This window comes from Macrotis lagotis, chromosome 7 (genome assembly GCF_037893015.1).
Source record: "Macrotis lagotis isolate mMagLag1 chromosome 7, bilby.v1.9.chrom.fasta, whole genome shotgun sequence".
Lineage (NCBI taxonomy): Eukaryota > Metazoa > Chordata > Mammalia > Peramelemorphia > Peramelidae > Macrotis > Macrotis lagotis.
This window is the reverse complement of record NC_133664.1, coordinates 62400989-62422538: the sequence shown is the minus strand read 5'-3', so window position 1 is coordinate 62422538 and position 21550 is coordinate 62400989. Positions and strand designations below refer to the sequence as shown.

General features: G+C 36.3%; 1 protein-coding gene across 3 annotated transcripts in view; it reads left to right on the top strand.

The window, feature by feature from the left end:
* C7H10orf67 (chromosome 7 C10orf67 homolog) overlaps window positions 1–21550 on the top strand; it is a 142027-nt gene that overhangs the window by 20501 nt on the left and 99976 nt on the right. For 2 of the 3 annotated variants that reach the window (XM_074192992.1, XM_074192994.1), the window contains exons 2-5: window positions 2273–2393; window positions 5305–5448; window positions 8300–8374; window positions 18028–18174. In XM_074192992.1, coding sequence (XP_074049093.1) covers window positions 2273–2393; window positions 5305–5448; window positions 8300–8374; window positions 18028–18174 — 487 coding nt within the window. The remainder of the gene's footprint in view (window positions 1–2272; window positions 2394–5304; window positions 5449–8299; window positions 8375–18027; window positions 18175–21550) is intronic. The other variant, XM_074192993.1, reaches the window with a different exon arrangement.

Sequence of the window (21550 nt, the reverse complement as noted above, 5' to 3'; positions counted from 1 at the left end):
TGCTAAGAATAGGCCTGTAAAGATTTGGATAATTAGGCAGATTCCTAATAGTGAACCAAAATTTCATCAGGCTGAAATGTTGGATGGGGCTGGTAGATCGATGAAGGCGTGGTTAATAATTTTTATTAATGGATGAGTTTTTCGTAAATTTGTCATTAGGTTTTTGTAGTTGAATTACAACAATGGTTTTTCATACCATAAGTCATGGTTAGATTCCATGTAAAAATAATGAAAATAATAATTTTATTTTTATTTTCTATTTTGTTAATTTTTGGATTTGTAGCTTTTGCTTCTAAACCTTCGCCTGTTTATGGAGGGTTAAGTCTTGTGATTAGTGGTGGAGTTGGTTGTGCTATTGTAGTTAGTTTAGAAGATACTTTTTTAGGATTGGTTGTATTTTTAGTTTGTATGAAGACATATTAGTCACTTATAGTCAGTCTAAAACTGTACTAAGATAAATTGGTAACTCTTCTCTCATGATGCCGTCATTACTGTGAAAGCAGAAAAGAGCCCACACAGTATTAAGAACTATATGTGTGTGTATGTGTGTGTACATATGTATATATGTGTGTGTAAATTTATATGTGTATTTATATATTTACATGTATATATATATATATTTATTATATGGGGTGAATGCACATATATACAAACATGTCTGTTATATATTTCTGTATATGTGTACCTATATAATACACATATTTGATAGATTTTGAGCTCCAATCTGTCTACTTCATCCTCTCCCAACCCTTCATAAAAGAAGGCTAACATTTGACAAAATTGTATCTATGAAATCACCCAATATATACTTCCATACATCAGCTTTTCCTTCATAAATTCTTTGTAGCTGTTCTGAATATTTATATTTATATTATTCAGACAGTATGTCTGTCACTCTATACAATATTCATTTGGTTCTGCTCTCTTCATTCTATTATTTTATGCAAGTCATTCATGTTTTCCTAAAATTAATCTGCTTGTCATTTCTTACAGCACAATTATATTCCTTTGCATTCATAGATCACAACTTATTTAACCATTCCCCAGTTGATGGATATCCCCTCAACTTTCAGTTCTTTTCTCCTAAGACAGCTATTATACATATTTTAGAACACATGGCTTCTGTACTCTGTAGGTTTTTCCCTAATCACCTTGGGAAACAGACCTAATAGTGCTATTGCATGATCAAAGGGTGCATAGTTTTACAAGTCTTGGGCATAATTCCAGATTGCTCAGTAAAGTGGTTGGATCAGTTCACAGTTCCACCAACAATGTATTTAGTATTCCAGTTTTTTCCACATACCCTCCAACATTTGTCATTTCCCCACTCTGTCATTTTAACCTATCTGATAGAGGTGAGATGGATCAAGGACCATTTTCTATTTGTTTATTTCCCAAATTGCTATAGCCAAATAGTTAATCACCTCCATATTCAATAAACTCCAGTGGCTTATTATTGTCTCCAAGAGCAAATATGAAATGTTCTGTTTGGCATTCAAAACCCTTCATAACCTAGCTTTTCAGACCTTTCCAATCTTCTTACACCTTACTCCCCAACACATTCTCTTTGATCTAATGACTCTGGCCTACTCAGAAACAAAAAATACATCTCTGTTCAGAAACAAAATACATCTTTCAGCTCCCAGTATTCTCTCTGGCTATCCCTTGTATTCTGCATATGTTCTCTCCCCTCTACTCCAACTACTGCTTCCCTGGCTTCCTATAAGTCCCAATTAAAATCCCAACTCCTTCAAGGAGCCTGCTCATACCCCTCTTAATTCCAGTGTCTTTTTTCTGTTATTTCCTATTTATCTTGTTATATAGTTTACTTTGTAAATATTGGTTTGTATGATGTCTTCCCCATTAGATTATAGCTCCATGAGGGCAAGGATTGTTTTTTTTTCCCTTCTTTTTTGCATTCTAAATGCTTAGCACAACAGTAGGCATCTGATGGGCATTAAATATTTTTTGAATTTTCTTGAACCTGTTTAAGCCTCTTCCTACTTATCTAATGTGGTCCTTGGACAGCAGATGGTCTCTTATGACATTCTGCCTAGTCTGGCTTTCTAGAGCTTGTGCTTCAGGGAGATAAGGTCTTGAGAACACTGGATCCATATAATGATGAGGCTCTTGTGTTTGAGAATGTTTCTCTTCCTGATACATTTAAAATTTAATTTTGCTTACAAAAAAAGGTACACATCCTTTTTCAACAGTCCACATTTTATATAAAGCAATAGTCACTATATTGATTGCTTGTTTGTCTTTCCTTCAGGGTGTTCCTTTCAGATGATTTAAAAATAGGCTATTTCACAACAGATCGTGCTACTCAAACAGATGTCAGTGAAATTTTGGAACTAAGAGAGCTAAGTAATGCAACACAAAAACTAGTCAAGGTAATATCTTGACTTTCTTTTAAATTATTTCAATACTTTCAGATCCTTATTATCTTAGTTTGTATATTATTGAAATTAATTTTGTGTTTCTTGAAATATACTGTTTTTTTCTTTTAATGTCATTCAGCATCTCTTGGTAGCCTTAATTAAACCAGAGTGATGGTTATTTCATCACAGATATACTTTTGTAAAATGTTAACCTTCTTTTATGTGGAGTTGGGAGAGGAGGAAGGAGACAGATTAGAGCTCAAAATCTATCAAATATGTATATTATGTATGCACACATATACAGAAATATATAATATACATAGGTTTGTGTATATAGGTGCATATTCATCCTATATAACATATATGTGTATAGATGTACATATGAATATATACATATACCCAAACATATATTATATATATAATATATAGTTCTTAATGCTCTGTGGGCTCTTTTTTGCTTTCACAGTGATAGTGACATAGTGAGAGAATTTGCCCTCATACAGTTTTAGACTGACCATAAATGACTAATATGTCTTCATACAATTTTAGACTGACTATAAATATTAATTTGACTGTTAGTTCTGAAAGGAGAAATATCCCATTAATATTAATATATGCTAATTTATGCAATGAAGTATCTATCAGTCTTGTTTTTCCTCCCTGGAATGTGTTATACATTTGTGGAAATTTACTCAATTATATGCAGGGGGGAAAAAAAGACTGAACCTGAAGCAAATTCATATGTATATACATATATCTATGGATTATAGCTCTAAAGTTTGAAGTGGATATATACTCCTATCTCCTTCATTTTAAAGATGAAGAAAACTGAGCTCCTGGGAGTTACCTGATTTACTTCCCTCCCCAACTCTCTTATATTTAACTATTTTTGATTTATTTGTATTTTTATGTTTTTTTCTTTGTATGATTGTATATGTACTTTTTTTCTTCCTCATTAGAAGAGATTGAGATTAGGAATTATTTCATTCTTTGTACTTATATTAGTAATACTTCACACAGTAGGTGATTAATTAATGGTTGTTGATTGAATCATTGCCCAAGACGTACTTAAAATGCCTATTTGTATACATGTTATTTGAAGAAGAGTGAAAAACACATTTATAACTGGAACTTAACATGGCTAACCAAAATCCATAAAGGTTATTTTAGAACACATTGCTGAAGTCATGAATCCACTGAAGCAATGAAATTCCTATTTCTTGTTGATCAAATGTCTTATGAAATGTTGCCAACAAGTGGAAAGATCACTGAATGTGAAGTCGGGGATCTGATCCTGTATCTGCTATTTGCTAACTCTTAAGCAAGTTACTTAATTTCCCTGGATGTCAGTCTCCCTGTCTGCAAAATGAAAGACGGACTTAATGATCTCTAAGGTCCCTTTCAGTTATGTCTCCTTTGCAATCCCCATTCCTACAGAAGAATTACTATAATTTTGCACATTTTTTTCAAAATTCCATGAAACATTTTTCCAAATGATATTATTTTATTTTTGCAATTATTTGTTATAAAAGTTTTTCAACATTCACCTACATGCATGCACATATTTATAAGATCCATAATTTCCTTCCACCCTCTCTTTCCATCCCCCTCCCCTCAATAGTGAACATTATACATGTACATTTATGTTTAACATGTCTACTGATTAGTCATTTTCTGTGACTAAGGGAAAAGAAAGAAAACCATGAGAAAGGAAAGAAAAACAAAAGAGAAGGGTTTTTTTTTTTTGTTTTGCTTTGTTTTTCTTTGTCTGGATGTGGATAGCATTGTCTATAACAGGTCTCCCAGGGGTTGTCCTAGCTCTCTGAACTGCTGAAAGGAGCTGCATCCATCAAGGTTGATCAACTCAAAAATATTGTTGTTAATGTGGACAATGTCTTCTTGGTTCTGCTCCCTCTTGAAACATGGTTAACTGGGACTCATCCCAGATCCTTCAGTCTAGGCCCAGGCTGTAAATCCATAGGCCAATATACTGAAACTCAATCCTTGAAACTCTTCCAGTGGATCCCAAACTCACTCTCTTAATATTTTTCTCCCCCCCCCGGTATTTCAGTGGGGAGGTAAACAAGGTAAAAAAAAAGTCATTATATCAAGTTCCTGTAGAAGGCTATTGGGTCAATTTTGACCTTTAAACCAAGGATCAATCTCTTTAGTCTAGTAGTGAGAGTGAACTGAGAAATAGATGAGGATAATATGAAATCAGGACTGAATTCTCTCCCTGTCTGGCTCTTTGTCTCCATGTCTTTCTTGGTGTCTATGTATATCTTTCTTTCTCTGTCCCTGTCTCTGTCTCTCTCTCTCTCTCTGCAACTGTTTGTGTATGTGTGTGTGTGTGTGTGTGTGTGTCTGTCTGTCTGTCTTTCACACACACACACACACACACACACACACACACATCTGTGCTTAAACAGTGCTATGCAATTACATCCTGGGTTCATATCCTACTGGCATTTATTTGCCTTTGTAACCTGGAGCAAGTCACTTAACCTCTCTGGACCTCAGTTTCCTTGTCTGTAAAAATGAAAGAATTGAACTAAATGACCTCTAAGGTCTCCTCCAGGTCTAATTCATAATCTTATGATTCAATAATTATATCATTATGGGAGACAGGGAGTGATATATCTCTTAGAATCAGGAAGGTGACTTAACCTCTCTATCTCAGCATCCTCACTTATAAAATGTGAATGAGGAGAGCATCCATGCTTGTTGTGATGATAGAATAAAATATATTTCCAAGTGATTTGGAAACCTTAATTATTATTGTTATTGTTGCAATAGGTCGCTCCAGGTCCTAGGATCCTGGAATGAGGGAACAGTGTAGCAAAAACCTAGTTGGTTTACTTTAAAGTCTTTTCTAGAGATATTCTTATCTACATTCTAATAATACACAATTTAATTCTTTTAGATTGTTCATTTCCTTCAACATGATTTTAAGAACCTCAAATCATATCTTGAGATGCAGTTTGAAGACCGCCTGAGAGAAGAATCTATGAACCTCTTTAAAAAACTAGATATGATTATTCAAGAAATAGTAGCTCTTCATGAAAAGGTACAATTCTAATCAATCCCTATTCTGAGTAGATGAGTTGGTCTTGTTGGTTATTTGTTTATTTAGTGCTCTAATAAATTAATCAAATAAGGATAACAGATTGCTTTGCACATATGCAGTCTCTGTTCTGCAATTTGAGATGACCTCCCATGACTTGGACTAGATTCAGAGAGAGAAATGATGACTATCCTTTGAGAGACTTTCCAAGATCTTGGCTTCACAAATTTAGAACAAAGAGTAGCCAGAAATTAGTTGCCATTTTGAATTAGAATTGGATTGAATTGGAATAAGATTCTTGATCATTTTATTTTTAATGCAGTTGCAATTATAATAAAATCAGATATAATCAAATTTTTGATTATTCAGAAGTTGCTTATGCAATTTATGAGTTATTCAAACCTCTGATTTCCTGTTTTCCTTTCTCTTTTTAAATGTTATTTTATTTTTCAATTATGCAAATATAAATATATAAAGATAATTTTCAACATTCATCTTTGTGACTTTTTTTTTAGGTTTTTTTTTTTTGCAAGGCAAATGGGGTTAAGTGGCTTGCCCAAGGCCACACAGCTAGGTAATTATTAAGTGTCTGAGACCAGATTTGAACCCAGGTACTCCTGACTCCAAGGCCAGTGCTTTATCCACTATGCCACCTAGCTGCCCCTAACATTCATCTTTTATTAAGCTTTTGAGTTCCACATTTTTCTACCTTCCTCCCTTCCCATGATAGTGAGCAATTTGAAATAGGTTATATGTGTAGATCATGCTTAACATTTCCATATTAGTCATGTTATAAAAGAAGAAGAATCAGAACTAAGGGGGGGAAAACATAAAACAATTTTGTAAAGTAAAAATAGTATACTTTGATCTACATTCAGACTCCATAACTTTTTTTTTTTCTGTTTGTGGATGTCATTTTCCATCATCAGTCTTTAAGAATTGTCCTTGATCACTGAACTGCTGAGAGGAGCTAAGTGCATCATAGTTGATCATCTCACGATGTTGCTGTTAATGGGTACAATCTTCTCCTAGTTCTGTACACTTTACTCAGTCTCAGTTCATGCACGTCTTTCCAAGCTTTTCTGAAGTTAGCCCATTCAAGATTTTTTTATTTTAGGTTTTTGCAAGGCAAATGGGGTTAAGTGGCTTGGCCAAGGCCACACAGCTAGGTCATTATTAAGTGTCTGAGACTGGTTTTGAACCCAGGGACTCCTGACTCCAAGGCCAGTGCTTTATCCACTATGCCACCTAGCCGCCCCCCATTCGAGATTTCTTACAGAAAAATAGTACTCCATCACATTGATATACAATAAACTAGTCATTCCCCAACTGATGAACATTCCCTCAATTTCCAATTCTTTGCCACTACAAAAAGAGCTGCTATAAATATATTTCTACAAAATAGATCCTTTTCCCTTTTTTTTGGATCTCTTTGGGATACAGACCTAGTAGTGGTATGACTGGATCAAATGGTACATACAGTTTTATAGCCCTTTGGGCATAGTTTCAAATTGCTCTCCGGAAAAGTTGGATCAGTTCAGAACTCCACCAACAGTGTATTAATGGCCCAGTTTTTCCACATCCCCTCCAACATTTATCATTTTTTGTCATTTTAGTCAATATGATAGTCCTGAGATGGTACCTCAAAGTTGTTTTAATTTGCATTTCTCTAATCAATAATGATTTCATATGACTAGCAAGTTTTATTTTCTTCAACTGAAAACTGCCTATTCATAAATTCTTTGCCCATTTATCATTTGGGGAATGACATAAATTGGGGAATTCAAATAAATTTGACTTAGTTTTCTTTATATTTTAGAAATGAATTCTTTTTCAGAAATACTAGTTATAAAAATTGTTTCCCAGCTTTCTGAATTCTTTCTAATCTTAGTTGCATTGGTTTTATTTGTGTAAAAACTTTCAATTTAATATATCCAAATTATCTATTTTGTATTTTACATTGTTCTCTATCTCTTATATGGTAATAAACTACTCCTTGCTCCATAGATCCAGATAAATTCTTCCTTTTTCTCCTAATCTGTTTAAGTTATCAACTTTTATGTTTAAATCCTATACCCTGGGCAGCTAGGTGGTGCAGTAGAAAAGAGCACTGGCCCTGGAGTCAAGAGGACCTGAGTTCAAATATGACTTCAGACACCCAATAATTAACTAGCTGTGTGACCTTGGGCAAGTCACTTAAACTCATTGCCTTAAATAAATAAAAAAATAATTGAAAAATCCTATACCCATTTTGGCTTCTCTTGGTATAGGCTATGAGATGTAGGCCCTCTGTTCTTCTTGCTAAACAAATTTACTGTGTTTGGTTCCTCTTCCAGAAGGGACAGGGGCAAGGAAAGGATATGATTCAGAGGGATCTTGCTTGATAGCAACTCTATCAAGAGATTTAGAGAAGAAAGTTTAAACTATTGCCCAGAATGAAATTTTAGAATTACCTGTAGACTTTTTTACCTATATAATCCCTATCTTCTTGGATTATATATAATTTTGAATTGAATATATTGGAAATAGATGTAAGATAAAGAACAATATGTAGAAAAGTGATTTCAATTAAATGCTTTCACTTGATTGGAATAAGGTGAGTAGGGGTAGCTTGGTGGTGCAGTAGATAGAGCACCAGCCCTGGAGTCAGGAATACCTGAGTTCAAATCTGACTTCAGACACTTAATAATTATCTAGCTGTGTGGCCTTGGGCAAGCCACTTAACCCCATTGCCTTGCAAAAACTAAAAAAAAAAAAATAAGGAATAAGGTGAGTAACAGTTGTATATTATGAACATTATGCTGCTAGTTGTGGTTAGGATGTGCTAATAATTTCATTTGCATTTGAATTGCAGAATGAGAACACAATGAGAAAAAGCTTCTTTAAGCAACTATGTGATGCCATTGCTTCTATCAGAGGAGCCTATAGGGTAGGTGTGTCTCCAGGGGAATTCCATTTCAGTTAAGTTGCCAGAATTCCAGGGCCTAGTCTTTTCCTTCCAAATCTGCATTTTTTGACTAATCTAGTAGCAATCAAACCCTATGATAATTAAGTTAATCAATACATTGATTTATAGTGGCAGATACACCTGCCAGGAGTCAGGTAAATGCATGTCTGCTATCTAAACCACCCCTTTTCTTGTATAAAGACTCATGGGAAATGGAATCAGTAATTATAATTTATAATAATAGTAGTTATGTATGTACCAGCCACTGTGCTCAGCATTTTAACAATTGTCTTCTCATTTGATCCTCACAGCAACCCAGAGACGTAGGTGCCATTATCACCATTTGACAGATGAGGAAACTGGAGACAGAGAGGTTTAAGTGACTTACCCAGGGTCACATAGCTAGTAAGGAACCGAAGATTGATTTGAACTCAACCCTTCCTGATCCCTAGGTTCCATATTCAAGTCACTGCATAACCCTAACTGACCCTAATCAGAAAGTTCTTTGTTAAACATGGAATAAGATCAAAGAAATTAAATGATCATGAGGAATATTTCATATCTAACATTTACATTTTAAGGTTGCCGAAGTACTTTACATGTATTATTGCATCTGATCCTCACAACTACCCTATAAGGCAGGTACATTATCTTATTCCCAAATGAAGAAATTGAGATTGGGAAAAATAAGTGACTGGTATGGGGTAAGATAGCAAGTAAGTATATGAATCAGGATTTGAACTCAGCTCTTCCTGACTTAAGTTCAGGACATTTTTGACTCAGTCACTCAGTTACATCTGGGTACTTCATTTAGGCCATGACAGAACAGAATGGCACCATGAATGGAGAGCTGGCCCTAGAGTCAGGAAGAGCTAGGTTTAAATCCTGTGTTTGAGATATTCTTGATATAAATTTGTATGTCCAGGATACCTCTTTAGTAAGCCCCCTGATCTCTCAATGAATTGATCAGCTCTCTAAGGCTCCAAGTTCCAAAGAAAGTGCTGCTCTACATTGGTAGAGGGGAGTTTCCTCATTCAGGAACTTCCTTTACCAGTGAAATTCTAGGTGCCATCTTTTCACTGTACTAAAGCATCATATTCCTGCACTACTCCTTTCTGTAGTGCATGATATCTTTCTCCCTTGGACAATACTGGTAGATTCTTATTCTCTCACTCCTTTTGTTCATCGCCCTTCTATTTATGTTCACTCTTTTGTCATTTCAACCTCTTTTCACAGCATAGTCCCCCAACATGAAAGATTCACTGGTTATGTTAGCTTGTCTGCTTTCTTCAACACAAGATAGTCAATCTTAAATAGGAAGCTGTTTCTAAAGCATATTGTAGAATAGATTCCTTTTGTTTTGAGGGAATTACTTCTTTGAGTCTTTATTTTTGATAGCAGTTGATGTGTGGTTTCTTCTTATCCAACAGAGAAAGCTTTATTCTTTTCCCATACTTTGTTTCATTTCTTTGGGTCTATAGCCTTCTGGGCATTTATATATTATGATATGGTAATTATAAGGCAATTAGTGATAATCTACATAATAACATTGTGTCTTACATATAGTAGGTGCTAAACTAATAAATATTTATGCAACTAAATTTTGTTGAATTGATATAGTGGAAAGAATTGTATTTAGAGAGGAAGAACCTGGGGTTCAAGTCTTATCTAGGTGGCAGTGGGCAAGTGACTAAACCTCTCCAAATCTTTTGTTTCTTTATTCATAAAATGAGAGGGTTAGACTAGATGATCTGTAAAACCTTATCTTGGGGGTGGCTAGGTGGCACAGTGGATAGAACATCGGCCCTGGAATCAGGAGGACCTGAATTCAAATCCGGCATCAGACAGTTAATAACTATCTAGCTGTGTGGCCTTGGACAAGCTACTTAACCCCATTTTCCTTGCAAAAACCTAAAAAAAAAAACCTTATCTTGTTTCATTCTAGTTCTTATGACTTGTCACTTTGATACTGAAGTAGACCTTTATACTGCTGATCTGAGATGTTCAGTATAAGTAAGGGTACCACTCCAGAGCTATTTTATCATTATATCATTGATTTAAAATTATTAGTATAAGTATAGCACCCGCTCTGGAATCACTCACCAACTTCTACTAGTGCTGGTAGGTTAGGTCTCTAGAGGATTGATAGGTACTTCAACCCTTAGGAGTTGAGGCTTTGGGTTTTTTTTTTTTTTTTGGTTTGTTGGATTATTGCTCATGAGCCTTCATCTAATGCGCCCCAGTGATGATTAGCCAGTCATATTTAATTACTTTTTTAAAAAAAGAAGGAAAATGATACTAAATAGATCTAGTGAGGATAGATATTACAGAAATCCTCCCCACTTCTTCTCCCAAGTCTGGGGCATACTTTCCTCCAAGTATATACAGATGGTAGTAGAAAGTGGGCTCAGGCTCAGAGAGGAGAGTTCAAGTTGTAAGAGAACAATTCGTGGCCCTTTGCGACTGGAAGTCCTTCCCTCCTTTCCCTTAGGGATAGTGTCTACTGGGATCTGAGAATGGTGAGTTAAGTGTCTTTGAAGAGTCCTGTAGCTACTTTTTTCAGCAAAATCGTTTGTCTTCAATGTGTCTCTGTACTCCCAATGCAGATCCTGCTTTCAGCTAAGAGACATAGCTGATAGAAATAAGAAATCATTCAGACTTTCCTAATCTGGTCCAGGAGGCTTGGGGAAGGAGGCTATAAAGAGGAGGAGCCTCTAACAGTGCCTCTGGCCTCACTTCTCTTTCTCGGCTGCATAAGGCTTTGCCTCCTCGATGTAGTCCTGAAACTTAATTAACTGAATTACCTAGGCCTAGAATTATGTCTCATTCTTTCAACTAATCAACTTCACTCCACCCACATTAAGTACTTTCCCCCACTTAGTTTATACCTTTGATCAACAAGTCTAAGACTTGTTTATAGCTTTGATGTTTTTCTACTGGAAACTCAGGGTCTTTCCCCTCCCAGACTGATATTTTTGTGATGTAAACAAGGCCATCTTTTGTCTCTGGTTTTACCTAGCCTTTAGTCTTTGTAAGGTCATTGCTTAATAAATTGAGACCTGGGAAAGACCTTACTCTAGAAAGACCAAGTGACCCACTGCACCTTGGGCCATTGCCAGTAATCCTGGCCTAGGACTTGCCACTGGACTTAAATGATTCTGGAGAAAGAGTGAGATTCATGACTTTACATGGCTCGGCCTCACTTAAATCCAAGTCACTCCAAAATAAAGACATCACCCTCGTGATATCATTGATCCTTTTCAAGAACAAAGCAGGAACGACAATAGTACCTTTGGTTGCCATTGATTAAATCAAAGGTATCTAAGACAACTTGGTGGCAGCAGTGGATAAAGGCTTTCCCAGGAGTTAGGAAGACCTAAATTCAAATTCTGTCTCCAACACCTAGTAGCTGTGTGACTGAGCAAGTTACTTGTCCTGTGTCTACCTCAGTATTATCAGTTATAAAATGGAAATAATAATAGTGCCTCCTAGTCTTAGACACTTACTAGCTATGTGACCCTGAGCAAATTACTTACCCTGTGTCTACCTCAGTGCCATCAGTTATAAAATAGGAATAATAATAATGCCTACTGGTCTTAGACACTTAATAGCTGCAAGATACTTCATATTGTTTGCTTCAGTTTCATCTGTAAAATGAACTGGAGAGGGAATTGGCAAATCACTCCAATATTTTTGCCAAGAAGACTCCAAATGGGGTCATAAAGGGTCAGTCATGTTTGAATGCCTGAACAACAGCAAAAATTAAGACCTAGGAAAACCGTATAGCCTCCTCCTATACTTCTAATGGATTTATGGTCTTATATATGGGTACTCACTCTAACAATACAATCAATCCTTGCCTTTTCATGCTTTGTAGTTCATCTGTGTCCTTCCAAAAAATCTTTAATGGGGCGGGGTGTTACATTCAATGTAAGGAAGTCATTCTTCCAGGTTCTTTAACATACCCACTGCCTCTAACTTTCTCCATTGAGCTGTTCAGGCTAGGTTCTTCTTTCTCAAAAGGACATTTATGATTGTTTTGTCAGATTAGTCAGTAATTTAGATCATCATTTTTTCAACTCTTGTTATTTAGATTCATTATGGCATGCAGTTAGCAGAGGAAAGTTCCTTTTTGTTCCCCCTTTCCCCAAGCACCTAAGCACTTTCTTCTGAATAGGAAGGAAGTCACCCAGGATTTCCTTATACTTAGATTGAGGTGGAAATTCATTTCAACTCCCATCATCCATTCCACAGCCACAGAATAGGTGCTCTAGGTCACTGTAAATTGTTTTGAAGTTTTAGGTCATTTTTGCAAGGCAGTGGGGTTAAGTGGCTTGCCCAAGGCCACACGGCTAGGTAATTATTAAGTGTCTGAGGTTGAATTTGAACTCAGGTCCTCCTGACTCCAGGACTGGTGCTCTATCCCCTGTACCACCTTAGCTGCCCCTTTGTTGTGAAGTTTTAATAAGACTCAAAGAGGCATTTAGGGGGTAAGGGTCAGCTGATGAACTTTTCCCTGACCATGGACAATATTTCTTCATCTTCTTGGACCTCAGTTTTTTTGTCTAAAAAATAGAGTGGAGTAGTTGATCTGTGAGATCCCTTCCAGTTTTTAATCCATAATCCTTTACCCTCCTACTGCTAACCCAGATACCTTTATTATTGGCAGGAATGATAAAATCAGTTATCATATGTAGAGAGATTATTAGAATTTTGTGTTATGGAAACCTTATTACTAAATCAGCTTCCAAGAGAATATATTTTGTACATCAATTTTTGAATTTTTCTTTCTTAGCTAATGTTTACCTACCATTTTTCCTTAATATTCTGAACCCAAATGGGTTTTCTATGACTATTTTTTTAAGGTTTTTGTGGGCATAAGTGACTTCCCCAAGGTCACACAGCTAAGTAATTATTGTGTCTGATGCCAAATTTGAACTCAGATCTTCCTGACTCCAGGGCTAGTGCTCTATCCACACTGCCCCACCCATCTATGACTATTTCTTAATCTATATTTAATTTTCAAAATTATTTTAAAATAAAAAGTTGATGGTGTCATTATTTTGAAGGATCATATTATCTTATCATAATAATATTTGGGCTACAGATTAGAGAGAAGGTCCTCTAAATCTTAAGACTTCACTTTCCTTCATTCTGGGAGCTGGGAAACCTGAGATTGTTCAAATGCAGTTGCCCCCCCTCCCCTAGTCTGTTTGCTCATGCCATGTATGACCTTTCTATAGTGTCATGAACATATTCAAATACAGCTTTAAAGCAACAACCATCACACCACTTTATGGCAAAGTGAGGATAGTGAGGGTATTACATTTTTCTGCCTGATTAGCTAGTTAATTCTATTGTAATCTAAGATTATCCTTCTTAGTTTACTGAGATTCAGTATGCACAATAAGAGATTCTTAGGGATTAATATATGGATCTGATTTTTTTTCAAGTTTAATATCTAGCAAATTAGCAAATGTAATGAGATTTAAGTCAAAGGAGAGAGACTGGATTTCCTCTGGAAAATTCCAAAACACTCTCAATATCCTCACCTATTCATCTTAAAAATATTTTCTTTCTTATCATTATGAACTTGAAATATAAACAATAAGAACATTTCTTTCTACAGAGAGCAGTAGAAGAGGATTGTATATAGTATCTAGAATCTGTAGATTGAATTTAACAGGTATCAGGTAGGACTTCTTAAAAGTCAATATTAAGAGTTAACCTAGGGCAGCTAGGTGGTGCAGTGGATAGAGTACTGGCCTTGGAGTCAGAAGGACCTGAGTTCAAATGTGGCCTCAGACACTTAATAATTACCTAGCCGTGTGGCCTTGGGCAAGCCACTTAACTCCATTGCCTTAGAAAATCCAAAAAAAAAAAGTTAACATGACTAGCCACCTTTTAAGAATAAATCTCAACCTGATAATGCTATGAACACCAATCTCTAAACAATCTCTAAAAATTCAGACTAGAACCAAAAATTTTGTAGGGCAGACACTCCTGATGGATATAAACAAGTTGCAGCATATTATGGGAGATGTTATATAAATGAGATGCATGTGGGGAAATAGAAGGATTGCTAGATTGTAGAACAAGGTCAAATTCTGAGTCTGCTACCTGTGTGATGGAGAAAAATTTCTTAACCTTTCTGTTCTTCCCTTTTCTCATCTAAATGAGAGAATTAGACAAGATTTCTAGGATTTCTATCAGGTTTGCATCTCTGATCTTATTATTATAGTAACCATTATTTTGCCTTCATTTGAAACACATACTAGTTCTCTAAGGGAAGTACTTGTATTATTATCTCCTTTTTATAAAGGAGGAAATTGAAGCAGAGAGAAGTCAAGTGAGTTGACCCCACAACTGTATTTTTAGCACATCTCTTCCTGACTCAAGGAAGGGTCCTCATCAGTCCTGTGATTTTCAAAGGAATTTATGTTCAGAGAATGAAGGAGAGTCTGTTATGGGTTGAGATAATGGTTTAATGAAATGGACATTCTGAGGGAGACACTGGGACCCACATAAGGTGAAGAGGAGAGGAAGGTCTGAGGTGCATCAGATAGAGTTTCAGTTCAAGTCAAGCATTTATTGAGTGTCTGCTAGTTGAAAGGGGGCAGCTAGGTGGTACAGAGGATAGAGCAATGGTCTTGGAGCCAGGAGGATGGGAGTTTGAATCCACCCTCAGATACTTGCTACTTACTAGCTGTGTAACTTTGGGCAAGTCAGTTAACCCTGATTGCTTTGCATCCAAGGTCGTCTCAAGTCATTCTGATCCATATTTGGCCACTGGACCTAGATGGCTCTGGAGGAGAAAGTGAGGCTGCTGAGTTAGCACAGCCCCCCCTCACTCAAATCCAATTTATGTGCTTGTTATGGGATCATCTCCCTGATGTTATGGTATTCTATGAAAATGAAGGATAAACAAACCACAACAAACTAGTTGAATGCAATAAACTAGGCAAAGATAAGAAGAAATCAATGCCTACCCTCAAATCTTGTATAATCCTAGTATATGCAAATATATGTGAAATAAATATAAAGTGACATCTGAGAGGAATAGGAAGGGGATTGAGAGCCAACAGCTAAGGAAGATGTACCCAAGCAGTGAAGTATTCTGTGAGATAGAAATCATGAGGAAGAAGGATTCAAGCATAGAGGATAACCTGGTCAAAGGTCTAGAGAACAGCAGTTTAGATTAGTGTGACCTGGACAGAGAATGTGTGAGGGGATGCAGCATGGCATCATCAATGCAGAATTAATGGGAGGGTATTAAAAAAAAAGGGAATGCACTGGATAAGAAAGTATAGGTGGGTTTTATTCCACACAGGATTATATGCATTAGTGATATGATAGACATATGGTAAAGCCATTAGATTTCACTGTCTTACATTTGAGGGTTTTGTTTTTGTTTTTGTTTTTTTAGATTTTTCAAGGCAATGGGGTTAAGTGGCTTGCCCAAGGCCACATGGCTAGGTAATTATTAAGTGTCTGAGACCGGATTTGAATCCAGGTACTCCTGACTCCAGGGCCAGTGCTTTATCCACTGTGCCACCTAGCCACCCCCTATTTGAGTTTTTACATACATAGTTACACTAGTATAATGAAAGAATGGGAAAATAATAAAAATAAGTCATATAAGAATATACCTAAAAAATGAATCTTAGAGGTCATTTACAGTCAAATTGGTCAGAGACTGCACTAGACCCTCCCTCATTTTCTTTCCAGAATTCTCCATGAACCATTCCTATTCACATGTACAGATGCATAGTCTTGCAGTCTTCCCCAAACATCCATTACTATATGTCTTGGGTGAGGCAGATTACTTAAAAAACATCATTATTTCTGGGATGACTTTGAAAAGTTCTTGTCCTGGGCTGGTACTCTCTTAATTGAGTAGAGTTCAGCATATCTAACTAGTCTCTGCCCCATCAGCTAGTATCCCAGTCATTCTCTGACTATGATATATGCTTATGCCCCTAAGCCTAGAATTCTCCTTTCAGGAAAAGATGTCAAAGCAATATTACCATTCCTAAAAAGGGTATGGCATAATTCCCCTTACCATCTTTATGACTTCTCAGATCACTCCTTCCTGGATTATATGGCCATTTATGAGCTATTTCCCCATTAGATTGTGAGTTTCTTGAAGGTAGGGACTCTATTTGTATAAGCAGTGTTTAGTGAGTGATTCTTTCTCTCTTTTCTCCCTATTCCACTCTCTTTCTTTTGTCTTCTTTTGTCTTTCTTCCCTCCTTTCTTCCTTTTTTCCTTCCTTCTCTCCTCCCTTCTTTCTTTCCTTCCTTTCTCTCCTTCCCTTCCCTTTCTCTTTATCTCTCTTTCCTTTTTTCCTCCTTTTCTTTTCTTTCTTTTTCTTCCACCTTCCCTCCTTTCCTTCCTTTTTTCCATCAAAAAGACTAATTAAAAAAACTAGATTGACTGGGCTGAATCTGCTGATCCTGTAGAAATCTCAAGCCATTTACTAGTTTGTAAGCTTCATGAGAGCAGGAACTATATTATATCTAAACTTTATATCTTTTCCCACAGGCATCATGGTATATTGCATATCACAGGTACTTAATAAATGTCTTTTTCTGTAGTGTATAAAGTTTGAAAATATGTCTCTTCCTGCCTGCCTAACTCTCCCCTTTTTTCCCCTCCTAAGCTTCTGAGTTAACTCACTTAGGACCGAGGATGTTCAGCAATCTACATTTGAGACATTTTCCCTGTCTGCATATATAAAGTAGTCTGGGGAACTATGATGTTAGCCAATTCATACCTAAAATCTTAGACTATATAAATAAAAACTTTTCTATTTAAAATGAGAACCTTAAATTTGAACAGTGAATGCTATTACTTTACAAGGCAATGTTGACATTCAGTTTTCACTGGCTGAAACAGACTGCATTTGTGTTATTTTTCAGCACTTAGAATATGTGAGTTGCACCTGAGCAACTGATGCCAAATAAGCGGACTTCCTTTTCTTCCCAAACTCAAAGATCTCATATCATAATTGCAAACCTAAGGAGAAATAATTAAACTGTTGAAATTTGGAGGCATCTTTTATTGCTTCAAATTCTGCCATCTCCTCAGTGGAGAAATTGAGATAAGAAACTCTTGAATATCTTGAATGGTTTTTTTAAAAAAAATCATTTTTATGACCCATGCAAGCAAAAACCCCAAACTATTATAATGTGTATATATATATATATATATATATTTCGATAAACGTTTTGTTGGATAGTTTGTTTTTTTTAGGTTTCTACAAGGCAAATGGGGTTAAGTGGCTTGCCCAAGGCCACACAGCTAGGTAATTATTAAGTGTCTGAGACCGGATTTGAACCCAGGTACTCCTGACTCCAAGGCTGGCGCTTTATCCACTACACCACCTAGTCACCCCAGATAGTTTCTTAATGCCTTTTAGTTTAGAAAGCACTGTGCTCAATCTACACTGCTGACTTTGGAAGACTTAACTTCTAATCTTTGAGGGTACAAGTTATAGGAAATTGTGCTTGAGAGAAAAGAGTCATTTAGAAAAAGATCAAAGAGGTAAAGGACCATATTGTCACTTAATTTTGTCTGATTTTCATCCCTGATTCTGAATGTGTGTATATGTGTTTGTGTGTTTTTTTTAACAGCACTTCTTTGAATTAGAAGTCGGTCCTGGAAACATGTCCTGGTTGAATTCAAACATTCTCAAAAAAAAGATTAGGGAGAAAAATGAGTTAATAAGAGAGTTAAAAGAGCAGCTAGAGGGCTATAAAGAAAATGAATTTAATAAAGAGGTAAGTTGCAAAGGAAAGTATGGACTAATTGTGAAAATATCTTTAAAAGTTATCAAAAAAGTTCAATTTCAGAGAGAAGAATGTTTGTGTGGTCAAAATTATTCCTCCTCTTGAGAGAACCCCGGGTCATAGAGGGAATTAAACTAGTACTTTTTTTTTAAGTGGCAACAGCAATAGTTTCATAATCATTATAAGAACATTGGACATTTACACTAGTGCTTTAAGGTTTACCAACAGTTTACTTATGAAAAAAGCAGAACCTAAAGGTATTATTATTCCCATTTTACAGATGCAAAAACTGAACAATTTTCTATTTATAATGAAAACAAAGTGCCCTATTCCCCACCCAAAACTAGAAAACTATCGAAGAAACAAATGAGGAGAAAACACAATTTTCTTTTCTGTTGGGGAAAGGAAAGGAAAGGAACTGATCTAATTACTTAGTTTTTAGTTTTAAGTTTGACCTAAATCAGACAAGTCTCCTACTTTGTTTTAGATTCTGAAAGATGAAATGAATATGAGGGCAGGAACCAAATAAACCCTCAGAAAATGCTTTTTGATTGACTAGTTGACTTCCTGCCAAGAACTTTAAGAATACTTCTAAAGCAAAAATTTTTAGCCTTTTGTGTGCATGTGCCATAGCAGTCTGGTGAAGTCTATAGAGCCTGTCTTAAAATAAGATTTTTAAATGCATAAAAATAAAACCACAAAGGAAACCAATTATATTGAAATATAGTTATCAAAATCTGTTTAAAAGAAGTTCACAGACTTTCCATTTTCCCATCATGTAGTAGAAGTTAAGAGTTGCCCAACTACTCATAGGAAGACTATGGATTGGCATCTAGGAAAAAGAGAAAAAAGAAGAGACCAGGAGATTTGACATCAATTTTCTATTTGGGAAAGGAAAGAATCTTAAAAGCTCAGTCACCTACAGAGCTGTGCCCAACCTCTGTCAACAAGGAAGGGTTGAGCTCAAGAACATGAGTCAAGCCCTTCCTGGATTCCCAAGGGAAACCCAATTTCTAATTCAAATTCGTCTTGTACTTTCTCATCCTTTTATATTTATTCAAGGCCAATCACAATCAAGAGATTGATTGACTCTAACAGAGAAATTTGGTGAAACTCAGAGTTCTAGTATTTTGCATCAGAAGCAAGATGCCTGAGAGTGAAAGGTCCAGAGGTCTTAGAACATTGTTAGACCATGGTTCAGGTCTTGTGTGCTAGATGGCAAATGATGCAAAGATGAAAACAATCCATTTCCTGACTCCAAAGAACTTACAGTCAAATAAATGTATGTAAGATCCATACATATAAGGAAGAAGCAAGGTAAAATATGGTAAGTGGGTAGGTAGGCAAAAGAGAGACTTGGATAAAACTCTATGTTTTAAAAATCTAAGGCAGAAAGAACCCTATTCCCCCTTCCTACCTCATCCCCTCCCCATGCACACTGCATGCATACATACATGGTTTCATTCTTTGCCCTCGGCTCTACCCTCAGACCCTCTAGCCTATCACATCTATCACATTGTACTTGGTTGATTCTCTCTCTCTCTCTCTCCATATACATATACATATACATATACATATACATATACATATACATATACATATATATATATATATATATATATATATATATATATATTTAACTGCCTTACAAAATCAAATCAATCCACTAGTCTTTATAAAATGCCTACTATGGGCTAGACACCTCTAGAGAGACAAAGACAAAAAATGAAAAATGATCCCTGCCTTCAAAGCGATTACGTTCTGAATGGAAAGTTCTCTCGTCAGTGGTTCACTTTTCCTGATCATGTTTTAGATTTGTTTCTCTTTTATACTGAGATCACCAAGAAAAGAGTGGAAAGCTGCTTTGGATATATGTTTTATAAAAAGGTTTCCTGCTCAGGACAGGTGGACTAGATGACCTTCCAAGGCTAAAGATGGCAGTAGGGTAGGAATGTATGGGACTTTTCTCCGGTTTTATTTCACGACCATGAGAGATGATGTAGAAAAGAAAAAGGACTCTGCCCCCAGCCCCTAGAGCTCTTTTTAAAAATACATATGCAAAAAGAAAGCAGATGAGAAGAATCTCCTAAGAAAGTCTACACCCTAGGAGTACATTCTAGTAAATTTTGTTCTCTTAAATGAGAGCCAAGAGAAGACTTCATCTTATACAATTGCCCCCCCTTGTGGTAAGAAAAATGTGAGGCGATTAGTGTCTGAAGTTTGAGAAACCGTTGAACTTGGGGAGAATTGCTTCATAGAAGCTGCTGTAAAACCAAGGGCATTGCTAGAATATGATATTTTACTGATTTAGGTAATGAAATCACAATTAAGAATTGTTATCTTTCCCATATATTTTTTGTGATGGGATTTATTTTTAAGAACAGCCAATAGCTGTTTTGGGGATGAAACTATATTAAATATTTTTTTAAATGGCTTTAAAACAAAACTTGTGGAAGAAGTAAAGTTTTCCAGTAACAGAAGATGAATTTCTCATTGGTTAGTACATACTTCATATTTTTTGTATCATTTTGGAAAAGTCATTTTTTTATTGTTGTTTAACAGGAGGAAGGGGAGAAATGCAGTAAGAGTGAATAGGTAGGAGCAAGTAATCAATGCAGTAGATAGAACACTGGCACTGGAGTTAGGAGGATCTGAGCTCAAATCCAGCCTTAGATAATTACTAGTTGTGCAACCCTGGGCAAGTCCCTTAACCCTCATTGCCTCAGAAGGAAAAAAAAGTGAATGGATACAGGATCAGTGGTTAAGAAGAATTTGTCGTCCTCGAACAGGTGATTAGTTTCTAACTGTGTGTGTCATTTGGACAAATAACTTAACCTCTGTGGATATCAGTTTTCCCCAAATGGAAAATGAAGTGGTTGGACTTAAATGATTCCAAAATTCCAAATGTCCCTTGAGAATATGTAAGCATGGACAGAAAAGAGAAAAGTTATTTTATGAAATAACCTTTTCCCTTGGGACATCCTCTCCCAAACAGCACTCTTGTTGTAGAGGCTTCAGTTTGCTTCCAACAACATTTGGGGTGAGGAATGTTGATGGAAGCAAATGAAGCCTTAACCCTGCCCCCCCCAACCTTGGTGAACATGCCTCTGTCTCTTATTGACAGCCCTGAAACAGAACTGTCACTCAGGAAAGATAGCACCCCAGGGCTGCGCTGCCTCACTGTGTGGTTTAGTGTCTGGCTATCACTTCCCCAGGAAAAGCACCTGCTCTTCTCTGAGGCTGTCGGGGGACAGAGAGCACACCCTCCCTGACCCAAATCATTTGGAAAAGTCTAAATTCTGGACATAGGGATAGAAAAGATGAGACAAATTTTATCCTCCACTCTCTGAGGGAGGCTGCTTAGAAG